This window comes from Pongo abelii, chromosome 1 (genome assembly GCF_028885655.2).
Source record: "Pongo abelii isolate AG06213 chromosome 1, NHGRI_mPonAbe1-v2.0_pri, whole genome shotgun sequence".
NCBI lineage: Eukaryota > Metazoa > Chordata > Mammalia > Primates > Hominidae > Pongo > Pongo abelii.
The window spans coordinates 15,939,587-15,962,627 of NC_071985.2; the positions used below are offsets into that span (position 1 = coordinate 15,939,587).

Sequence of the window (23,041 nt, forward strand, 5' to 3'; positions counted from 1 at the left end):
CATCATCCTGCTCTGGTACTAGAAAGAATCACAAAATACCGTGGAGGTATTTGTTTCTTCCTTACAACAAGTAGAATACATAATATTAAAGAACTGAATTTAGTGAATCAAGATATGTCTGCTATATTGATCGATATATTTTGATTATCAGTCAATAATATCTATATGTATTGATTGATTGATATATTTTCTATTCCCTTTAGTTTCTGCTAACACATTACTAAAATGATTTAGTAATCCTTGTATGTTGTTATCACAATGTTTAAAAAAGCTTCCCTAGATTTACTGGGTGATTTTTGTGTCTGAAGGATTTTAAACCTTCATGGGAAAGTACCTCAGGGTACTCGATACATTTTGTTGAAAGTGCTGACAACAGTATCAGTGTCCCAGATACCAGATGACATCCTAGATCCTTGTGGAAGCAATGAACGTAATGATGAAATATTAACAGTTTTGTTGTTTTGGATCTTCACAATGCCACATAACATCCGTTCAGTACGCTCAGTTAAAAAATGGGTTCTGCTTCAATTTCAAAAGGAGTCAATCAGTTAATCCATCAATATGAAAGTACGCTGAGAGTTAGATCCTCATGTGCTGTGACTACGATGTGCTCCTAATGCTGTTTCCTACATGGAATCTCATTAGGCCATTACGTTAGAACCATGAATCTAAGCCTACAACTGAAGATACTCATTCATTCACTGTTTTACAAAGTTACTTCCCCATCTCTTTCCTGTTTCTGATGAACAAAGAAAGCTGATTAAAAGGAGGACACACAAAAATCTTTCAAAAACATAAAAACAAGATCATACCTGAAGGTAAACTGATTCGATGTCCATCTTTGAGCTTTAAACGACTTCTCTTAAACTTCCCCTTCCTCTTCTTTACCTTGGGTTTCTCCTGGTTTAGCTGGAATATCAGAATGTTAAGTTCCCGCTCCAGCACGTCGATCTCGCGCTCTGCCAGCTGCTGCTCACGCCGCTTTAGCAGCTCCTCCTGAGACTTCTGCTGCAGAGCCGCCCGAGTCAGCTCCTCTTCCCGGGATCGCAGCTCCTGCGACAAAGATTCACACCCACCGGAATCATTCCCAGCAGGAAGAATGGAATTCCGTCTATTACACTACACTGGCGCCCCTCGGCCACAGGCTCCTCCTGTGCACAAGGAGAAGCTGAAATTCCCTCTTCCTCTGCTCAAGCCCTGGTCACTCAGGTCCTCATGGGACGAAGGTCTTTGCAATCAGGACAATCCGAGCCGAAACCTTTTCAGCGGATTATTCACTTAGATGAAAGCCCAAGCCTCTGCACAAACGCCAATCTCCTCTGTTAGTTTTATGATCCTAAAAAAGGCATCATAAATTTTCTACACTTGGTTTTTAACACTTCTCCCTCTTCCTCTCTCACCTGACACATAAAATATGCATTAACACAGGGCAACAAAGTGCAGATGTGAATGACCCATTTCAAAATAAAGCCAAAAGTTCAAGCTCAATTAATTACAGCATAATTATTTTAGTTACACAGGACTGCAGTTCAGACGACTTAGAATTTCTTTAGGGTATTTACAACTTTGCTTAGGGAATAAAACATCTTGGTGGAGAGAGTAAGGGAGAAAATCAAGCTAAGGTGTTAGGAGTCTGTTGAAGGCCTGCTGGAAATGAAAATGAAGCTACCTCTAAAATTGCAAGCCAAAGGAAAATATATTCTGTATACAAAGAACTTTTCAGATCCCACTGATACATGGAAATTATCACTTTATTACACATTTCAGGAGTTAGCTAATAAAAGTTCCTCTCTTATGATACTGATTAAAGTTAGACCTCTTCTTGGTTTCAGTTTTTGAAGTACTGAACTTCTGAGAAAGAGAAAATCTAAGAATTAAAAATACTATTATTCCTATTAGGAAAAATTATTAAACAGTAAAACTGAGAACTCTACAAAGTTTTAAAATTATATCCCCATTTTTATTTCATTTCCATAAAGTGTTCTGTTCTTTACCAGAGACATAAATATTCTTTGTAGTGCTGAACTACTTTCTATTCTAAATTACTCTGCTAAGAAATCAAGCACTCACATAAAAATCAACGCATCTGCAAGCTTTTATTTACACTGCTCCAGATAAACTTAATCTTAGAATACCCTAAATACCACAATCTTTGTTAGAAACTGCAGATGCCTTCTCAGATGGAGTGTTGGGCTGTGAGCTTTGAGAGCTATGAGTACTGTGCAAACATTTCCTACTTTATATAAACAGGCCACACTTTAAATAGGCCCACCTCAACGATGCTGATCCATGAAAAAACACAGTAAGATTGGGGCTCCTGGAAGAAACCAGACCCAAACCAAGGGACTAGAATGCAGTTCAAATCTACTAATGACCTGGACTTTTTACAGATGGACTCGAAGAGTAATCTGAGCCTATCAGTACAATTACCATAAAGAAAATAAACATGGAAGACCATCCTCCCACAAATAAATAGGACAATATCACGAAGAGACTAGGGAGTGCTAATAATAAAGAAATGTATTTATTCAGATCAAACTGATTATGAATTTGGGGTGATTCTACCAAAGTGGACTGAAATTCAGTTTTGAAACTTTCTTTAAATTTTTTTTAAACAAATTTCACAAGCAAAACTGCAGGAGAAATGATTTATTTTAGACCAAATGGTGTTTAAATCACTTCAGCTAATATGTATCAGTTGGTTTTTATTTATAGACCAGGTGGGTGTTTCTTCATTGCCCTGTGTCAGATATAAATTATTATTTACTACTTGAAAAAAAGGGGAAAATGTTACATGTTAAAAAATCTGTAATTCATTTTTTTAACTAGTGACTTTTGTTCAACTAGTTTGTCCAAATTAGACATTTTGCTATAGTGTATTTAGAGGCAGAGGATAATTTCCAGTCACGTTTCGATTTCTAACTTATTAAAACTTTTTGTTAAGATATACTTTTCAGTGACGTTGATATCAATCCAATTAGCTATTGTTAAGTGAGATGGCATGAGAAAGTGATCAGAACAGCAAATCCAATTAGGTTGTGTGTTGCTATGATAGTAATTCAATAAAAAACCATTTTTAATTCCAAGTCCCAAGCTAAATCATGAATCCCTGTGAACAACTTTGTGGATAATAAACAAAAAATCACTTGCCTAAGATTTCAGAAGAGAAAAAAATAAGATTGAAGAGAAAGCAGCAAAAGTAATCTTCCTTCTGAATAAATTTTAACACATTCAAAAGTGAATTTGAAAACTGGGGTATTAGAACCCTTTGAATACTTCGAAAGTATGAAGCACAAAAACATTCTTTCGGTTGATGAGATTACTAGCAGTAATATTTGTTGAACTGCTTGGCACAGGCCACTCTGGTAATGGCAAATCCAGATCCCTGGCAGTGGCTGTTAATCATTAACGGTGGCATGCCTCTGTGTGGGGGGTCACAGACAGGTGCATGCACAAAATGCACAAATACAGACACACAGAGATAAGGAGCCAGGAGTTTAGGGAGGACCCAGTATCTACGGAGGCCACGGCTTACTGAATAACACAGACCACAGCCAAGTTACTTACCATTAATTCCAGGTCTGATGCCTTCTACCTTAAGCAATTCGTGGACAAGAAAGGGAGATAGGGCACGTACACCATGCTTTTTACTTCATCAAAAAAGATGCAGCTGGAAACTTTTAAGCCAAATAAAAAGTATTATATGTTCTTTAATTGTAAATCCAAAGGCTTACAGAGGGTACCATAAATGCTGTATTTCAAGGAACAATGCATGAAAATAAAATACAAAGTAAAAATAGACACTACTACATGGTAGCTCAAAAATCAACCAAAAAATAAATTACTATAAATCCCAAAGTAGAGAAAGAGCTGACATCCACCCTGGAAGCATGCTTTTATTTTAATACAGCATATAATTAAGAACTCACTGGAGATGCCTATATCTTCCAGTTTTATAAATAGTTGTCAATAATTAAAATACGTTAAAATAAGGCCGGGCCTGGTGGCTCATGCCTGTAATCCCAGCATTTTGGGAGGCCAATGCGGGAGGATCACCTGAGATCTGGAATTTGAGACCAGCCTGGCCAACATGGTGAAACCCCGTCTCTACTAAAAATACAAAAAAAAATTAGCCGGGTGTGGTGGTGGGCGCCTGTAATCCCAGCTACTTGGGAGGCTGAGGCAGGAGAATCACTTGAACTCAGGAGGTGGAGGTTGCAGTGAGCCAAGACCGCACCACCGCACTGCAGCCTGGGTAACAGAGTGAGACTCTGTCTCCAGACAATAACAATAATAACAATTTTTTTTTGAGACACGGTCTTGCTCTGTCGCCCAGGCTGGAGTGCAGCAGTGTAGTCATAGCTCACTGCAGCCTCAACTTACCAGGCTCAAGCAGTCCTCTCACCTCAGCCCCCAACAAAGTGCTGGGACTACAGCTGCAAGCCATCACACCCAGCCAGTAACTAATTGTGAGTAACATCATTTCCAAATTTTAGATTCTATGATTTGAAGCTTTATTTCTTTCTCAAACACTTCTCCTGCTCTTCAAAATCTTTTCCATTTTTGTAATTAAACACCTAATTTTAGAATTCCTGAAAACAATTTGGGGAAGTGTTAAAAAAAAAAAATAGAGTCTTTCCTGTATCATTTTAAGTCAACAAAGTGCACAAAAGTTTCCAAGAAACATGTCAATGATATCACTGGTAGTAATGCTTCAAAGAACTGCAGGATGTCAAACCTATTCCAGTCAGTGGTGTTCCAGCCAGTTTTCCAAGAACGCCTGGGCTAGGGAAACTCAGCTTCTGTGAAAGGTCACCACTTTCTCTTTTTTTTTTCCTGAGACTAACACTTATTTAGCACTTACTGAGAGGCAGGGCTCTGGCTGCTTTGCATACAGGAATCACTTAAGCCCCGCCCCAGCCCTGAGGGACACAGGGTTACAGTGATGGCTCCAATGATGAGGAGGTACAGAGTAACAAAGTCAGAGGCCTCAAAACTATCAGGCACACCTAGAACTTAAAGTATAAAAAAAAAAAAGAAAAACCATCAGGCAAAAGAGCCCGAATGCCAACAGGGCTGTCTGGCTCAGAGTTCCTGCTCTTTACCACCACACTAGGCTGTTATTCTGGCATTCGCAAAAGATTTAATATTTTTATAAAGGGTTGGTGGTGGCTGGTGGGGGGTGAGAGAGGTCTATCATATTTTTCAGAATCCCATAGAGACTTCCCATTCAGTCTCATCCTGGAGAAGGAAACAGGCGGTCACCCAAGCAGTCTATTTCTCTGCCAGCCAGCTCCAAGGGCCAGCAAGTCGTTGACTTGGAGACCAGACTGCCATCCCTGCAGCATTCACCCAGAAGTCCTACTGCGTAACTCTGGAATAACAAGCAACTGGTTTCTTCTCTCCCTACTTGAAAGTCCTCACCATGCATGGGCAGCCCCAGCGGTCCCCACCCCCTTGTGTGCTGTGTGTTCTTCCTGTTCTTAGACTCCCAGGCTCCCCCATCCTCTCCCATGCCATGCCGGGAGGCTCCTTAAGACATGATGCTCACAGTCAGACGCAACTCTGTGGGTTTGAGCAGAACAGGGCAGATGGGATTGGTGTTCCTCCTTGATGAACTCTAAGTACTCATTAGTGGTGTCACGGTCTTACGTTGCATCTACCTGTTGTGGATTTTTCAATGTAACCAAATACTGAAAAATCTAAGGGACAGAGTGAATTACCTACATGTCTACTTTATTTTTTTATTTTTATTTTTATTTTTTCTTTTTTTAATTATACTTTAAGTTCTAGGGTACATGTGCACAACGTGCAGGTTTGTTACATATGTATACATGCGCCATGCTGGTGTGCTACACCCATTAACTCGTCATTTACATTAGGTATATCTCCTAATGCTATCCCTCCCCCCTCCCCCCACTCCATGACAGGCCCCCCTGTGTGATGTTCCCCTTCCTGTGTCCAAGTGTTCTCATTGTTCAATTCCCAACTATGAGTGAGAACATGTGGTGTTTGGTTTTTTGTCCTTGAGATAGTTTGCTGAGATGATGGTTATGTCTACTTTAAAAAATGTCTTTAGAAGAAGTTGATTAGAAGAAGGCTGGTCTCAAACTCCTGACCTCAGGTGATCCACCTGCCTTGACCTCCCAAAGCACTGGGATTCCAGGCATGAGCCACCACGCCTGGCCATTAGTCTTTCTTAAATGTTATATATAGCTCAGATTTGTTTCAATGTTTAATATTAGAAGGGCTTTGGTCTTTATTTCAAAGTTTGGAGATGTGTTTGCGGCCAGAAATATGCCGTGGGAACTTAACTCTTTTCTATCGATCAGCCTATGGTAAAATTGGTTTCATTATACATCATTTCATTTATAGTCACAGTTTCCAAGAGCCTATCCACAACATTGAGTGAGGACTTACTGAACTATACATTTTCCCATTGCATGAGAATACAATAGTTTAGGAATCTATTCCCCTGTTAATGGATATTCAGGGTGTTTTAAGCTTTGCACTATTACAAATGGTACCTAAGTGAACAACTTTAAGCATATTTCCTTAGGCACATGTGTGAGTTTCTGAAGAATCTATAAGTGGAAGTAGAACAGCTGAGTCATATGCCTATATTACAGCATAAGATTCATAACAGGAATCATAATATGTATATACTTTAAAATTCATTGCTCACTTTCAACAATAATAATAATAATTGCTCATTAAAACAGTAATAATAATGATAATTGCCACTATCTCAATTATTAAAATAGACATCAGGCATATATTAACAAACTGTACTTAGGTTCATTTAATGCCTGCCATGTGCTGAGTCCCATGTTCAATGTTGTGTATGGAAACGAACAAGAATGTAAAAGCATAGTTCATGAACTTATTATCTAGCAGAAAGGACAGATCAAGAACAATTACATCAGCAAGTATTAATACAGTATGACTTATGCCGTGATAAGGGAAGCACAAGACACTCTGATCACCCACAGTTTACCCGGTGGAATAGAATAGGGGAGGGAGCTATCAGGGACTGAGAATGAAGGGGCCACCATTCATGAAGTGGGCACAGAAGCTAGTGAGGAAACAGGATCTTCAGCAGAGGAAAGAACATGTGCCAAGGTTACAGGTCAGGAGCATGACATCATGGGGACTGGGAGAAATTCAGTATGGCTGGGGACAGAGGCAGTGGAAATGTAAGGCAAAATATGTAAGGAGAAAGGGAGTGAACATGGCAAAAAAGTGGGCAATGGAAGCAAGGCTGATCAGATTTGCATTTTAGAAGGAGAAGGGGACAGATGAGGGAAGCAAGGCTGGACAGAGAGTGCCCAGTAAGGATGCTCCAGCAGCCATGCTGGTGATGAGTGAGGTTGGCAGGGATTAGGGCAGAAAATTTCCACTGATGGTCTCTGTCACACAGAAGACCACAGGAACATTGTAAAAAGACCCTTGAGACTGGGTACCTGAGAGAACAGTGATCCCATTATCATAAATAAGGGAAAGAAGGAGGGAAGGCACAGGGGGAATCCGGGGAGCTTCTGCTTCAATGTCTGGCTTCAAGAGATTATATGCAGCCCCTTTTAAAAACTTGTCAACAAGGTCCAAATCACTAGCCTGGCATTCAAAGGATCATTCAAGGGTACAAACGCCACATCCATCTCTGAGTTCTAGGACTCTGGCACTCTCCCAGCATGTGGTAAGAAAAATGGCATAACACTGAAACTCAAAACAATCTCCAACAGACACGTTCTTAAATCGCATTTTTAAGAAAACATTCTGTATTTCGGGGAATGCCTATGACATACTTTGTATTAATTTCTATGCCAGCATGCCAAGAGATAATGGGGAAGGGAGACAAATAAAATAATAAAATAATGACAATAAATGAAGCTGATTAATGCATACAAAGTGTCTATTATGCTGTTCGCTCTCTCTTTTTTACTTTGAAAATTCCTCTAATAAAAGGGTATTTTCCCCAATTATGTATATTGAGTACACTTCTGTTTTGTTTTTGTTTTATTTTTAACCTGAAAGAAGGTGAGAATCAACAAATATTGATATCTAAAAATATTTTCAAATAATGCTAACAGTGCTTCTTGCCTCATATTTTCCATAATTTTCATAAATTTGAGTACATTATGCTATTTAAAAATTTCTCTCACCTTTTCCTTTGTTCTCAACTCATCAAACATTTGTTGAATTTCTAGTTTCCAGTCATCTTGCATGGAATGAAAAGATTCTTGAGGCATCTCAGTCATCACTGCCCCTTCAATAGCAGTCAACTGTTCAAGAATTAAGGCAAATGATGGACGAATATGAGGGTCTTGTTCCCAGCATTCTAAAATAAACAAAAATCACATTAATTCCATCTCTCAACACAGTTCAGATTATCCCCAAGACATCAGAGTTGCTAAGAAATGTTTTACACTGAAGTGTATTTCAACTTAACATTTGTCATTCCAAACTGGAAGCTTCCATTTATAGTATCTGCTCCTGAAGATTTTAAGAATCCATTGGTAATAGTTTGAATAGTTTATTTTACATAGTGTCCATGTCACAGGCATGCATAGTAATGACTATTAGAGAAGGCTGTTGCTGTCTATATTATACCGCATTTAATAAACGGATGTGTGCTTCCCATGCTTTACTATGGATACCATGTTTCAGGGGGTTAAGCCACCATAACCAGATGATTTACTGATATGGAGTCATGTAACTCAAACAAAGCCTCTAAAATGTTATATCCACATGAGAAGTTCTAAAAAAAAAAAAATAGCCTAACAATGAAGGAAGGCAACTTGCGGCTCACAAAAAGAGTTAACAATTTTTAAAGATAAGGATAAAATAGACATGATCCTGGCAAAATCACACCTGTTAAGACCATAAGGCATTTCTGACCACTAATTCAAATTTAAAATAGCAGATATGGAACCAATTCAATACTGCATTTGAACTCTACTCATGTACCTAGTGAAAATAATACTACTTTTCAGTTGAGTTTTGTACATAAATTAGTCACTGATAAAACTGGATTGTATGTAAGCTACTTAGTTCTTCAAAACTTTACCAGACATTCCAGATCAAAGACTAGGTTTCTAATTCTTAAAATACTAGGGTTACTTAAAAGTACTTGGAAATTAGAGTCACAGAAAATGCTTTTTTTGTTTTTCAAAAAATTATATTCTAATGAGAAATTCTTGCCCCCACAAAGACACACACACACACACACACACACAAAATACCTTTCATGAGCTTGGCAAACGGCTCAGGGCACGTGGATGGAATGGGCAAAGTGAGTTTATTGACTGCTACCCCATAAGCCACGGCAAGGCCATCAATGCCCCGATAGGGGACTTCTCCTGTGAGCAGTTCCCACAGCAGCACTCCATAGCTAGAAAGCAAGGATTTCATATGTTCAATGGGCTAAATGGTATCTTTTCCTTACGACACACTTAGTGAGATAAACCCTTCAGTACCTTCATCCATTCCTAATAGGACACTCTTTTCCAGAAAAGCCCCTAAATGGCTGACATCCCAACGTGGGAGGTGGATTCTTCCCAACAACAATTCAAACACATGTAAATACATTCCATCCCAGAAATCAAGTATGCATTCATTCTAGGAATTAAAACTACTTCATGAATAGGAAAGCGTAAAAGTAGTACACAATTGAATTAAACAGGGTCCAGAACCAGGTCACACTTTAGGAGTAATGTGGCTGTTTTCTGTTTCTCTTTCTATCTCATTTTTCCCACACTTAAATAAAACCTCTTGAGGATTCTTAGGACACCGAAGAGCACAGCCCCACAGAGATCTCATGGTGCATGCCACAGGGCTGACATGGAATCATGTTGATAAACTATTTTTAAATAGTTTTTTGAAACTGTTTATCTTTCCGCCTCTCTCTTTATATTTAGATGTGTTACTAACGTTTCTACCATATTGCTGAACAGCAAAGAACAGAAAGACATCAGTGCGGGCCCCCTTACACCTGCTGACAGGACATACATCTCTTTCGTGTAATGGAGGCAGCCAGGGTGAAACGAGAATAAAAAACAAGGCACAACTGCAGTCCCTGAGTTCTCCAAAGCATCATCACATGTGATGCAGATGCAGCCACAAACAAGAACAAGCAAAGGCACAGAAGAGGATTTCTAAATGAATGTTTACCATGAAGGGCCGAATTTCACTACACATCCATACCACATCCATACCACAGACTGATACCCCAAATTCAATTCAGTACACAGGGACATAGGCACAAGCCTCCTACATTGTATATATTCTCTTCTGTTATCCAAGTCAGTACCTTAGTTTTTTCTTATTCTTCTTCAAAACATAAAGTACACGCAGATATCTTTTGTTAAGTAAATTTAAAGAATGAGAGTCACTCCAGATGATTCACTTGACTTCAAATTGAAACACATAAGCATATAAGTAACACTGTCTTGTCAAAAGACACAAAATTGCGGGGCACAGTGGCTCACACCTGTAATTCCAGCACTTTGGGGGGCCGAGATGGGTGGATCACCTGAAGTCAGGAGTACAAGACCAGCCTGGCCAGCATGGTGAAACCCTGTCTCTAAAAATACAAAAATGAGCTGGGCGTGGTGGCGCGTGCCTGCAGTCCCAGCTACTCAGGAGGTTGAGGCAGGAGAATCGCTTGAACCTCAGAGGCAGAGGTTGCAGTGAGCCAAGATCACGCCATTGCACTCCAGCCTGGGTGACAGGGCAAGACTCAAAAAAAAAAACACAAAATTACAGCCAGATAATAGGAATAAGTACCCCTGTTTTAACGCACTGTAGGATGGCTACAGTTAGCAATAATATATAGTTTCAGATAGCTAGAAGAGAGGATGTTCCCAACACAAACAAATGATAAATGTTTGAGATGAAGGATATGCTAATTACCCTGATCTGATCACCACACATTGTATGTATTGGAACATCACTATGTACCCCATAAATATGTACAATTATTTCAATTAAAAAATAAAAGTAGCTGGGCATGGCGGTTCACCCCTGTAATTCTAGCATTTGAGGAAGGTGAGGTGCGCAGAATGCTTGAGCCCAGGAGTTCAAGACCAGCCTGGGCAATGTGGTAAAACTCGTCTCTAAAAAAATACAAAAATTAGCTGGGCATAGTGGCAGGTGCTTATAGTCCCAGCTACTCAGAAGGCTGAGGTGGGAAAATCACTTGGGCCCATGTGGATGAGGCTGCAGTGAGCTGTGATTGCACCACTGCAGTCCAGCATGGGTGGCAGAGCAAGACCCTGTTTCAAAACTAAATAAATAAAATAAAAATTAATTAAAAGGAACAGTCATATTTGGTTTCCTTTTAAATTCTACTAATATAACTAGTGAAGCTCTATTCACTTTCCTAATCTTTTAAAACTTCATTGCTTTAACTTTTTTTAAAATGTGAAATTTAGAAGCCACTGAATTATTTCTTATGTGTTGGTTATACATAACCTTTTTTTTTTTTTTTTTGAGATGGAGTCTCGCTCTGTCTCCCAGGCTGGAGTGCAATGGCGCGATCTCGGCTCACTGCAACCTCCACCACCTCCTGGGTTCAAGTGATTCTCCTGCCTCAGCCTCCTGAGTACTAGCTGGGACTACAGGCACCCACCACCATGCCCAACTAATTTTTGTATTTTCAGTAGAGACAGGGTTTCACCATATTGGCCATGCCGGTCTCAAAACTCCTGACCTTGTGATCCACTCACCTTGGCCTCCAAAAGTGCTGGTATTACTGCTCACAAGTTATTTCTCCACTAACAAGGCCCTTAAAGCTGATCTTCAGTGAACTCTTCTATCAAATAATAGTGAGATCCACTCTACCATCTCAAAACATTGTTTTATTTCAAAAAGGAAATATATATTTAATGTACTACTTGTAAATTATACAATGCTGTAACTGTTAGCTAAAGTTAAAATCATTATTTTCCAAAGCTTATGTGCTTTCTTTTGATAATTTTCTTAAAAATTATCTGTATTATAGTTAATTATAGGAGACACCTTCATAATTTCAAAAATAAGTAAACTTAACTCATAGATCATTCAACAAAAACAAAAAAAGTCTTACATAGAATAATTAAAATTGTCTAAATTCAAAGAAATTCCTATTAACAAATAACAAAACTAAAAAAATAGCAGTATAACTCTGCTTCTTGCAAGTTTCAGGAAATGAATAATCTAGGATGGATCATTTTTCCAGAGAGAGGAGGGCTTATCCCATGAAAAACCAATGTGAAAAGAAATGTAACTATTTCAATGGAACTACTTCTAAAGTATAGTACACATTTTTCTGTTCTCTTAAACCAGTAGAAGATAGTATAATGAAGCCCTCTCCTGAGAACTCAAAATTGTAATGACTCAGGGCTGTGGTGTCGGGAGTCATGGATCTCAGCCCTGGACCTAAAATCTGCTTCTTAGTAGTTTTACAACTCTAAGCAAATTTCTTAACTTCTCTGTGCCTCGGCTACTTAACCTGCAAAACCAGGATAATAAGAGCTGTAAAAATTAGATAACAATATCTAAGTGCATAAGACAATTACTCTGTAGTACAGTAAGTGTTAGAAGAAAGGGAGGAGAAGAGAAGAAAATCAAGAAATATAAAATCACCAATCCCTAGCACTGCATAGGTAAAGCCATGCTTTTTGAATGCAACTTTTTTTATGGAAATATCATCGAAAGAGACTTTACAGCAATGGTATCTATAATTCAAAGAGATGACCTGCCCTGCTCTTGTCCATCCGGATATCCTACAATGTGCTTTTGTATATGAATGGGTTCCGGAGATATGCAGAAATGTTTGACCCTACAACTAAGCAGCGCCAGGGATCGGTAGTTTCTCAGTTTTTTTCATAATACAGTCAGCTCTCCACATCCGCAGATTCAAGCAACCACGTGTGGAAAATATTCAGAGAAAAACAACAATAAAAAATAACAATACAACTTTAGAAACAATACAGAATGACAGCCATTTACACCACATTCACATTGTATTAGGTAATAATAAGTAATCTAGAGATGCTTTAAAGTACACGGGAGGATGTGCACAGGCTATATGCAAACACTATGCCTTTTTATATCAGGGACTTGAGCTAATTAGAAGAGGGGAAAGGGATGCCAAGCTAGTAACAGGAAAAAACTTCTGGTGAAAAGTAGGTAATGGAAAGAAAAACACATTAAATACAGAGGACCATTTCTGTATTTCATCTTTTGCTTTTTTATTTATTTATTTATTTATTTTTTTTTTTTGAGACAGAGTCTTGCTCTGTCATCAGGCTGGAGTGCAGTGGCACGATCTCGGCTCCCTGCAACCTCTGGCTCCAGGGTTCAAGTGATTCTCCAGCCTCAGCCTCCCAAGTAGCTGGGACTACAGGCATGCACCACCACGCCCAGCTAATTTTTGTATTTTTAGTAGAGATGGGGTTTCACCATGTTGACCAGGATGGTCTCCATCTCTCGACCTCGTGATCTGCCCACCTCGGCCTCCCAAAATGTTGGGATTACAGGCATGAGCCACCATGCCCGGCTGGTATCTTCTGCTTTTAATGAAAATCAGATCATCGCACTTTGTAAATAAATCAATTTTGAGAGATGACTTCTCTAGAGAGTGTGTGGGGCTTAAAGGCCCATATTTTGGTTGGTTTTAGCAACTTTCTTTTCCTTTTTTTCTTTTCTGCTTACTTCTTGATTCTCCCCTATGTTTATGATAGACAAGGTTGCTATAGAGCATGACTGCACAGCATTCATATACCTGGTAATTGCATAGTTTCTAATAAAAGCATAGTTTGTAATAAGATCTCATAGTCTTAAGATACATTATTTTGAATGTAAAACTGATTTACAATGTATTTTAATAGTTTTTAGAGTCTTGAAGTATAATATCTTAAAAAGATAGCCAATGTCACTTACATAATTTGATATTTTCATATGGTTAGAAAATTACTAAATTAAATTACTAAATTACTAAAATTAGTCATTAACTCAATGAAAACACATTTAACGGTTTATAAAAACACACATGCTCAGCCTTCATCAGTAGAGAGTCTAATTCATCAAGAGGTGAGGCTCAAGCATTTGTATTTTTCAAACTGACCCTAAGACATTATAGAACCCTGATCCAACTGATAAATTTCTTACAAGCTTTAAGTAGAACAATTAAATCATAATTTTAAATGCAGAAGATAAGCTTTAAATGGAAGGCAGTTTTATGGAACTTTTACTGACAGGGGTCTCTGCCACTGACTTCATGTGTGAATTTGAGGGACTAACTTCTAGTGTATCCAAAGATTTAAAAGGAAAAACAATTTTTGTTGAGCATGAATCTGAGAGCCAGGCAGACCTGGGTTCTTAAAAGGTTCTGGCACTTACAAGTACTGGACTCTTAGCAAGTATTTTTCTCTCTCATTCCTAGTTTTCTTCTATGTAAAAAAAAAGCAAAAAAACAAATAATAACAAAATCCTAAAATTGTAATTTTAACCAGGAGACACCACTTTACACCTACAAGGATGGCCCAAATCAAAAGGTCAGATGACAAGTGACAAGGAAGATGGAGAGAAATCAGAACTCTGACACTCTACTGGTGGGAATAAAAAAAAAGAAGGTGCAGTCACTTTGGAAAACAGTCTAATGCTTCTTCAAAGGATTAAACACAGAATTACCATATGGCCAAGCAATCTCACTACTCCTAGATATATAGTCAAGGAAACTGAAAACACACATTCTCACAAAAATGTGTTCAGGAATGTTTGTTATCAGTTCTATTTGCAATCGCCAAAAATTGGAAACAACCCAAATGTCCATCCAGAGATAAATGGATAAACAAGATGTGGTACAGTAATACTCTATGATTAAGCCATAAAAATGAAGGAGGTATTGATCCATGCTCTGATATGGATGAACCTCAAATCATTAGGCTCAGTGAAAGAAGCCAGTCACAAAGGAATATTCTAAGATTCCACTGACATAAAATGTCCAGAATAAACAAATCTCAAGATACAGAACATAAATGAGTGGTTGCCTAGGGCTGAGAGGGAAGGGGGAGTTGGGGATGATGGGTAAGGGGTGACAGGTTTTTCTTTCTGCATGAAAGAAAATGTTCTACAATCAACTGGGATGATGGACACACAACTTACTAATATACAAAAAGCCATCAAACTGTACAATTTAAATGCATCAGTTTCATGGTATGTGAATCATATCTCAACAAAGCTGTTAAAAACAGAAAAAATGGAACTTTAATGATTAACACAGGATTTTATTTTGTTTTTTTACATCTATCCTTTTTTAAAATTTTTTCTCAACTTTTATTTCAGATTCACAGAGTACACATGCAGGTGTATTACCTGGGTATGTCGTGTGATGTTGAGGTTTGGGATACAAATGATCCTGTCACCCAGGTACTGAGCATAGTATCCAAGAGTTACTTTTTCAGCCCTTTCCCCCCTCCTTCCCTCCACCTTCTATTAGTCCCCAGTGTCTATTGTTGCCATCCTTATATCCCTGAGTACCCAATGTTAAGCTCCCACTTATAAGTGAGAACATGTGATATTTGGTTTTCTATTCCTGCATTAATTCACTTAGGATAATGGCCTCCAGCTGCATCCATGTTGCAAAGGACATGATTTCACTCTTTTCGTGGCTGTGTAGTATTCCATGGTGTATATGCACCACATTTTCTTTATTAATAGGATTTTATGAGCATTAAACAATGGCAAGTAAGTTCTAGGTGCATCATAACTATTAAACAGTGTGATTTTTCTTTGTTATTTTGTAATTGTTAGCATACTTCTAATGAGACAAAGCTGAATGGAAAGTCAAAATAACCTGGTAATCCATTTGAGAGCAGCTCTCAGTCTTCAAATAGGAGACTTTAATCTTTAGATGATGCAATCTATAAAATGAAGGATGGGTCTAAATTTTTTTCTTAAACTCCTTCCATGCTAATATTGTCTGTGAGTCACAAGGAATCAAAAGTTTGTTAAAAATGTCAATTCAGGCTGGGTGTAGTGGCTCACATCTGTAATCCCAGCACTTTGGGAGGCTGAGGTGGGTGGATCACTTGAGCCTAGAAGTTCAAGACCAGCCTGAACAACATAGTAGACACCCCCCCCACCAAACCCCTGCTTCTCTACACACACACACAAATTAGCCAGGCATGGTAGTGCACACCTGTGGTCCTAGCTACTCAGGAAGCTGAGGAGGGAAGATCACTTGAGCCTGGGAGGTCGAGGCTACAATGAGCCATGATTACATCACGGAAAATTCACTTTAATTTACTGGCACATCCTACAAAATCTTGGGCATTTGGTGTTAATTCAAATTATAACCAGTTTTAACTAGACTTGTGATTTAACTAGAAAGTTATCCTCTGAAATGGAGTCATATGACAATGCAAACATCAAATTATCTGTTCCGTTGTCATTACAATTATTTTGATCAAAACCATAAAAATTCATTCAAAAAGGCCTAGACTATTTATGCTGAGAATTACTGAATACTTTGGGACTTACTGAAATAAAGCATAGCAAGCAGTTTCTGCCGCTGTTTGCAAAAGGAAAGGCTCACCTCCAGATGTCGCTTCCCTTAGAAAACAAGGAAGACTTGATCACTTCGGGGGCCATCCAGGCATAGGTGCCTGCTGCGCTCATTTTGGTGGTCCTGTGCCATTCCCTCGCCAACCCAAAGTCTGTAATCTTCAAAGTTTTATTGCAGATGTCATCATGTTCTATCTTCTCAAGTAGCAAAACTAAAGAAAAATCAAAAGTGAGACATTTGCATATTCTTTTAATTTTTCTGTCACAATTTTTCTATGGTATGTAAAACACAATCTTCACTGTAGTTGGCAGAATAAACAAGAATAAACTTGCATTTTACCATTTTACTTACAGCACAGATATTATAGTCTTTAGTGAGTTATTTGTGCCTGAAGTTACAAGTTATTTCAAGATACAACTTACTGCTCTTTATGAGTAGTTCTCTTTCTGAGAAAGTAAATGATTTCTAAGAGCAAGAATCATTTCCTGAGATATCACAAGTAGGATCAGAAGTCTGTAAAAATTTACCTGATACGAAAAAATATATTATTTTCTGACCTAAGTACAGAATGTTTTCTACTGAAGAGGAGAATATTGAAATTAGATGATATATTACCATAGCTCATTATCATCAAACATTATCTTACATTAAATTTGCAAAGTGCTTATACATTCTTTAACTGATAAAGATAATGTAGGAGATATCATTGCTTTACTGGAGCTCAAAATATAGCAAAAAGTAAACACAGCGGTCATCCAGTTGCTGGTTTTAACAATGCCAGCCTCCTGCCAATGTAGGGGATGCACAACGGGAACTCCCGGGAGTGAAGCTGATGCCAGCATCTGTCCCTGAGCTCTTGTGTAGCTCTGCAGCTACACAAATAAAAAACACAACACAAATAAAAGCACAACAAATGTGCTTTTATTACTATTATTATTATTATTATTATTATTATTATACTTTAAGTTCTAGGGTACATGTGCACAACGTGCAGGTTTGATACATAGGTATACATGTGCCATGTTGGTTTGCTGCACCCATTAACTCGTCATTTACATTAGGTATTTCTCCTAATGCTATCCCTCCCCCTGCCCCCCAACCCACGACAGGCCCCCGTTTGTGATGTTCCCCACCCTGTGTCCAAATGTTCTCATTGTTCAATTCCCACCTATAAGTGAGAATATGCAGTGTTTGGTTTTCTATCCTTGTGATAGTTTGCTCAGAATGATGGTTTCCAGCTTCACCCATGTCCCTGCAAAGGACATGAACTCATCCTTTTTTATGGCTGCAGAGTATTCCATGGTGTATATGTACCACATTTTCTTAATCCAGTCTATCACTGATGGGCATTTGGGTTGGTTCCAAGTTGTTGCTATTGTGAATAGTACCACAATAAACATATGTGTGCATGTGTCTTTATAGTAGAATGATTTATAATCCTTTGGATATATACCCAGAAATGGGATTGCTGGGTCAAATGGTATTTCTAGTTTTAGATCCTTGAGGAATCGCCACACTGTCTTCCACAATGGCTGAACCAGTTTACACTCCTACCAACAGTGTAAAAGTGTTCCTATTTCTCCACATCCTCTCCAGCATCTGTTGTTTCCTGACTCTTTAATGGTCGCCCTTCTAACTGGTGTGAGATGGTATCTCATTGTGGTTTTGATTTGCATTTCTCTGATGATCAGTGATGATGAGCATTTTTTCACGTGTCTGTTGGCTGCATAAATGTCTTCTTTTGAGAAGTCTCTGTTCATATCCTTTGCCCACTTTTTGATGGGGTTGTTTGTTTTTTTCTTGTAAATTTGTTTAAGTTCTTTGTAGATTCTGGATATTAGCCCTTTGTCAGATGGGTAGACTGCAAAAATTTTCTCCATTCTGTAGGTTGCCTGTTCATTCTGATGGTAGTTTCTTTTGCTGTGCAGAAGCTCTTTAGTTTAATTAGATCCCATTTGTCAATTTCAGCTTTTGTTGCCATTGCTTTTGGTGTTTTAGACATGAAGTCCTTGCCCATGCCTATGTCCTGAACGGTATTGCCTAGGTTTTCTTCTAGGGTTTTTATGGTTTTAGGTCTAACATTTAAGTCTTTAATCCATCTTGAATTAATTTTTTGTATAAGGTGTAAGGAAGGGATCCAGTTTCAGCTTTCTACATATGGCTAGCCAGTTTTCCCAGCACCATTTATTAAATAGGGAATCCTTTCCTCATTTCTCGTTTTTGTCAGATTTGTCAAAGATCAGATGGTTGTAGATGTGCGATGTTATTTCTGAGGCCTCCATTCTGTTCCATTGGTCTATCTCTCTGTTTTGGTACCAGTACCATGCTGTTTTGGTTACCGTAGGCTTGTAGTATAGTTTGAAGAGAGGTAGTGTGATGCCTCCAGTTTTGTTCTTTTTGCTTAGGATTGCCTTGGCAATGTGGGCTCTTTTTTGGTTCCATATGAACTTTAAAGCAGTTTTCTCCAATTCTGTAAAGAAAGTCATTGGTAGCTTGATGGGGATGGCATTGAATTTATAAATTACCTTGGGCAGTATGGCCATTTTCACGATTTTGATTCTTCATATCCGTGAGCATTTCATTCACTCCTCACCTGTACCCTCCTACCTGGCCCTTCCCAGCACCTTCAGCTCCTCTCCCTTTGGCTGATCTGCCTCTGCCTAGAACCATGCAGAAATGTTCCCTAGGTTGTCCACGAGGCTCTAATGCAGCTGGAGGCTGCCACCCTCTCCTCTAGCTAATCCCTTCTATAGAAAGAGGAGAGGGTATCTGGTTTGCAGAACATAATCATAAAGAGGGTCATTTTTTTTCAAATGTTAGTTTTAGTAAAAACTAACACTTCTGAGTATATTCTACTTGTCAGGTGAGGTTGTAGGTATTTTAATTACATAACCCATATGACAATGCTATAGGTAGATACTATTATCTGCACTTTATACATAAAGACACTGAGGAACAGAGATGTTCAGTAATTTGTCCAGGGTCACAGAGCTAAGGAGCAGTGAAGCTCAAGCAGTCTGACTCCAAAGCCTATGGTCCTAACCAGTATCTACTCATTTAGTTGACAGCTTTTACTAATTTTTCACAAAATCTTTATTTATCCTTTGGAAATCTCTCTCTGCTCAGGTGCCCATTCTCTTCCCTTTTGATTTCCTGCCATTGGTCAATTACTAACTGATCTAAATAGAGGCAGTGTAGAGTGGTGAGGAACTGCATGCAGTCTAGGGCCAACCTGCCTGGTTTGGATCCCATGTGCTTCTGCTTCCTTGCCTGTCTTGTGAATTACCATAGTACCTACATCATAAGATTGTAGGGCGGAGTAAATGAATACATGTAAAGTGCCCAGAACAGTGGCTGAGACATGGTAAGCACTCTGTAAGAATTTCACACACACACACTTTTATCAATGGGTTTGAAAGTGTTTTTAGCAAGTCTTCAAAATGAATTTCATGAACTTCAGGAAATCCTGCCTCTTTTTCAAGGCTTGAGATTTCACAATGGATGTGCATTTTGATTGTATTGTATTGTCAAACATTTACAGTATCAGGCAGTCATAGGAGCTAATGCAATTGGAGGGAACCCAATTGGAGGAAACCAACACTAAGTTTAAATGTGGAGGGTTATTTGAGTAGGGGCTTATTAGATAAGTAATTGATACTGAATAAATACTGTTGTGTTACAACTTTTTTCCCCATGCCATCTTGTAACTGAAATTTAGACAGCAAGAACCATCTGTTCTATTCTTATTTCTGTTATAGATAAGAAGAATCCGATTTAGGATGGCTATATGTCCATGGTTATACAGTGGCTAAACAGTAAGGCCAACATGCTACTATTCCTACTCTTAATGCTATACTACATAGGAAAGGATGGAGAAAAGGAGCGTGAGAGAGGCAGGGAGGAGGGAAATCAGAGACCCACTTCCATTTGAAATAACCTTTCATTCTTCCTATCCATCTATACTGTCCCAATTTTCAAGGACCAGCTTCCTTAGAAAAACCCCCTAAGCATTCCACAAAATTGTGAACGATTTTATCTTCCCTATCATGTTACTCACATATGACATTATTTTGTCAGTTATTTTTTACCTAAGACTTCTCTACCAAAGTTATGTGCAAGCTACTTTAATCTCAGGAAATGTATTTTATAGCATTCTGTGAACCCTCCATATCGCCTAACATAGTTCCTTGTACATCACAATGTTCAATGGAATATCTTTTGTTAATGATACTTATCACCAATTCAAATAATAAGAATATTGCCCACCATTTACCAACCCTCTGCTATGCAGAGTTGTTTCCACACATTTAATATTTCATTTGATTGTGACACTAGTCTATGAGGCAGGAATATAATCTCTAGCTCAGAGCCTAGAAATGTTATCCAAGATCAAAGGGCTGAAACACAGAGCTGGAGTTCATCCCCAGCCCTTTTCTGTGCTGCTCAGAAGCTATTGGTTTATAAGAAGAGGGCAAAGCAACCAGAAATCTCATTCTGTGAGATTAATTTTTGAATGTTCCATCCACATCAGCTAAAGGCATATTTATTTCTCAGTCCTTATTCCCTATGAATATAAAGAAAAATAAATACCTACAGAAAAAGAGATTTAGATTCCCAATCCTTTAAACCCTATGTACTTAAACCACAGAAAGCTGAAACAACAACAACAAAATACAGGGGAATTAATTAGCTTTTTTTTCATCAGCTGCGTTATGTTTTCCTTCTAGAAATACCATTAATTTCACTTTTAAACAATAATTATTCCTATCACCAAAAGACCCCAAATTAATGATCAAAATGGCTTGCAGTTCTATAAAACTTTGTTTCCCAAAGCACTTTTATACACATTATCTCCTCATTCTTACCAACCTCCAGACAGGCAGACATGAGAAAGGACTGATGAAAATAGGCCTCAAAACACTTCCTTGCCTCCTTATCCACACCCCAGACCCCAGGTAAGGGCTGGCAGCCCTTGGGATGCAAAGGTCAAAGAAACGCTGCTCTAAATAATAAAAACAGAGTCAAAATTGAGAACTAAAAACCAAACACTAACAAACTTCATTTCCAAATAAACGGATGGCAGAGTATGTATTAGCAGACTTGGTTCTGACAGTTTCAGAACACCAGCCCCCATTCCCCAGGTCCAGAGTTTCTACAGGAGCCAGGCACCTCCACACTGTGGGCTCACAGAAAACAAGTTCAAATCACACTCCAAATGTCAACCCTTTAAGGTTTCCTGAAAGGCCCATTGTTTTGGATTCTATCTCAGAGGTGTTCAGCAGAATTCCTGGAATTCCATATCTTTTGGACAATGTGACTGAAACCAAAAATAGCCCATCTCACAACAGGTAATATAATGGGGCACACTGCCAGGTTTCAGCCTAAAGACACATGGTTGGCAGCCAACTTCCGCTTCCTGTCATTCACGCAGGAAGAACCACAGTGCACTAGCTGGTCACCACTGATTTTAATGTACAAACCAGGCAAACTAACCTTTCTGGCCACAGAAATGGTAAATTCTTGTGAGTATCCTAGCAACAACTGTTTGAGCACCCTTTCCTGTGACTTCAGTAAAGATTTTTGACCCTCGTTAGCCCCATTCTTTAACAATTGGCCTCTACAACCTTGTACTTAGCCTACTTATTCAACCATGAGGCACAGAATTTTTTCAGCTCCTTTGAAGTTTCACATTGGTATTTTCGGAATTATAGTATATAATGTATATTTTTTTAAAAAGCAATTACTATGTACATCATGTTCTCAACATTGATGGGATCACTGTGTCCAAATTCCATTTAATGAGTCAAATGAGTTTCGATTAATCTTTAACTGGAAATGTACTATCCAAAACAAGTCATAAGCAAGAAAACAAGCTGAGAAAAGCAATAATGTGAAAGAATATACTAACAAAAAACTTCATGAAACTTTATAAATTTCAACTTTGAGGACAATCCACAATTTATATGGAATGAATGATAACTTTCTAAATTTATCATATAGTATAAAATGTTTCTCATATTTCTTTCCAGCCATTCCCTAGTGGCACCAGTTCCCCTTCACCCCTAGCACCATCTGCCTCCCCTCTTCCCCTGACTCCCACCCCGGACACATATCCCACTCACTATCCAGCCTAGGGAGTAAAGCCCACACTTTCATTTTGGCCTCCGCCCCTTCTCAATCTCATTCTAAATGATCTTTCCAGCTCTCTTCTGTACTCTCCTGAATGAACCCCATATTCTAACAATTCTGTGTGCCATTTCTAAAATCTACAGCGTTGCCTTTTTCTGTCTCCCCACCGCCCTGTGCCTCCTTACAGAATGGAATGCCTTCCTCTTCCGCCCTCTATAAAACTCACACTTCCTACTGGACCTCCCACTCAATCAGGACACCAGCACTGAGCTCTTAGTCCAGGCTGCCATGGCATTCACTGTGAAGCCACTTACAAGTCCACTGGCCTTTGGAATCTCGACACTTCCTGCTCCAATATTAGAT

At 38.7% G+C, this 23,041-nt stretch overlaps 1 protein-coding gene across 2 annotated transcripts in view; it reads right to left on the reverse strand.

Moving 5' to 3' along the window:
• The window catches only part of MAP3K21 (mitogen-activated protein kinase kinase kinase 21), a 57,900-nt gene that overhangs the window by 22,587 nt on the left and 12,272 nt on the right, over window positions 1-23,041 (reverse strand). For both annotated transcript variants that reach the window (XM_024254260.3, XM_054561343.2), the window contains exons 2-5: window positions 16,580-16,760; window positions 9,243-9,391; window positions 8,163-8,338; window positions 813-1,053 (exon numbers count right to left, since the gene is read on the reverse strand). In XM_024254260.3, the coding sequence (XP_024110028.2) occupies window positions 813-1,053; window positions 8,163-8,338; window positions 9,243-9,391; window positions 16,580-16,760 (747 nt within the window). The remainder of the gene's footprint in view (window positions 1-812; window positions 1,054-8,162; window positions 8,339-9,242; window positions 9,392-16,579; window positions 16,761-23,041) is intronic.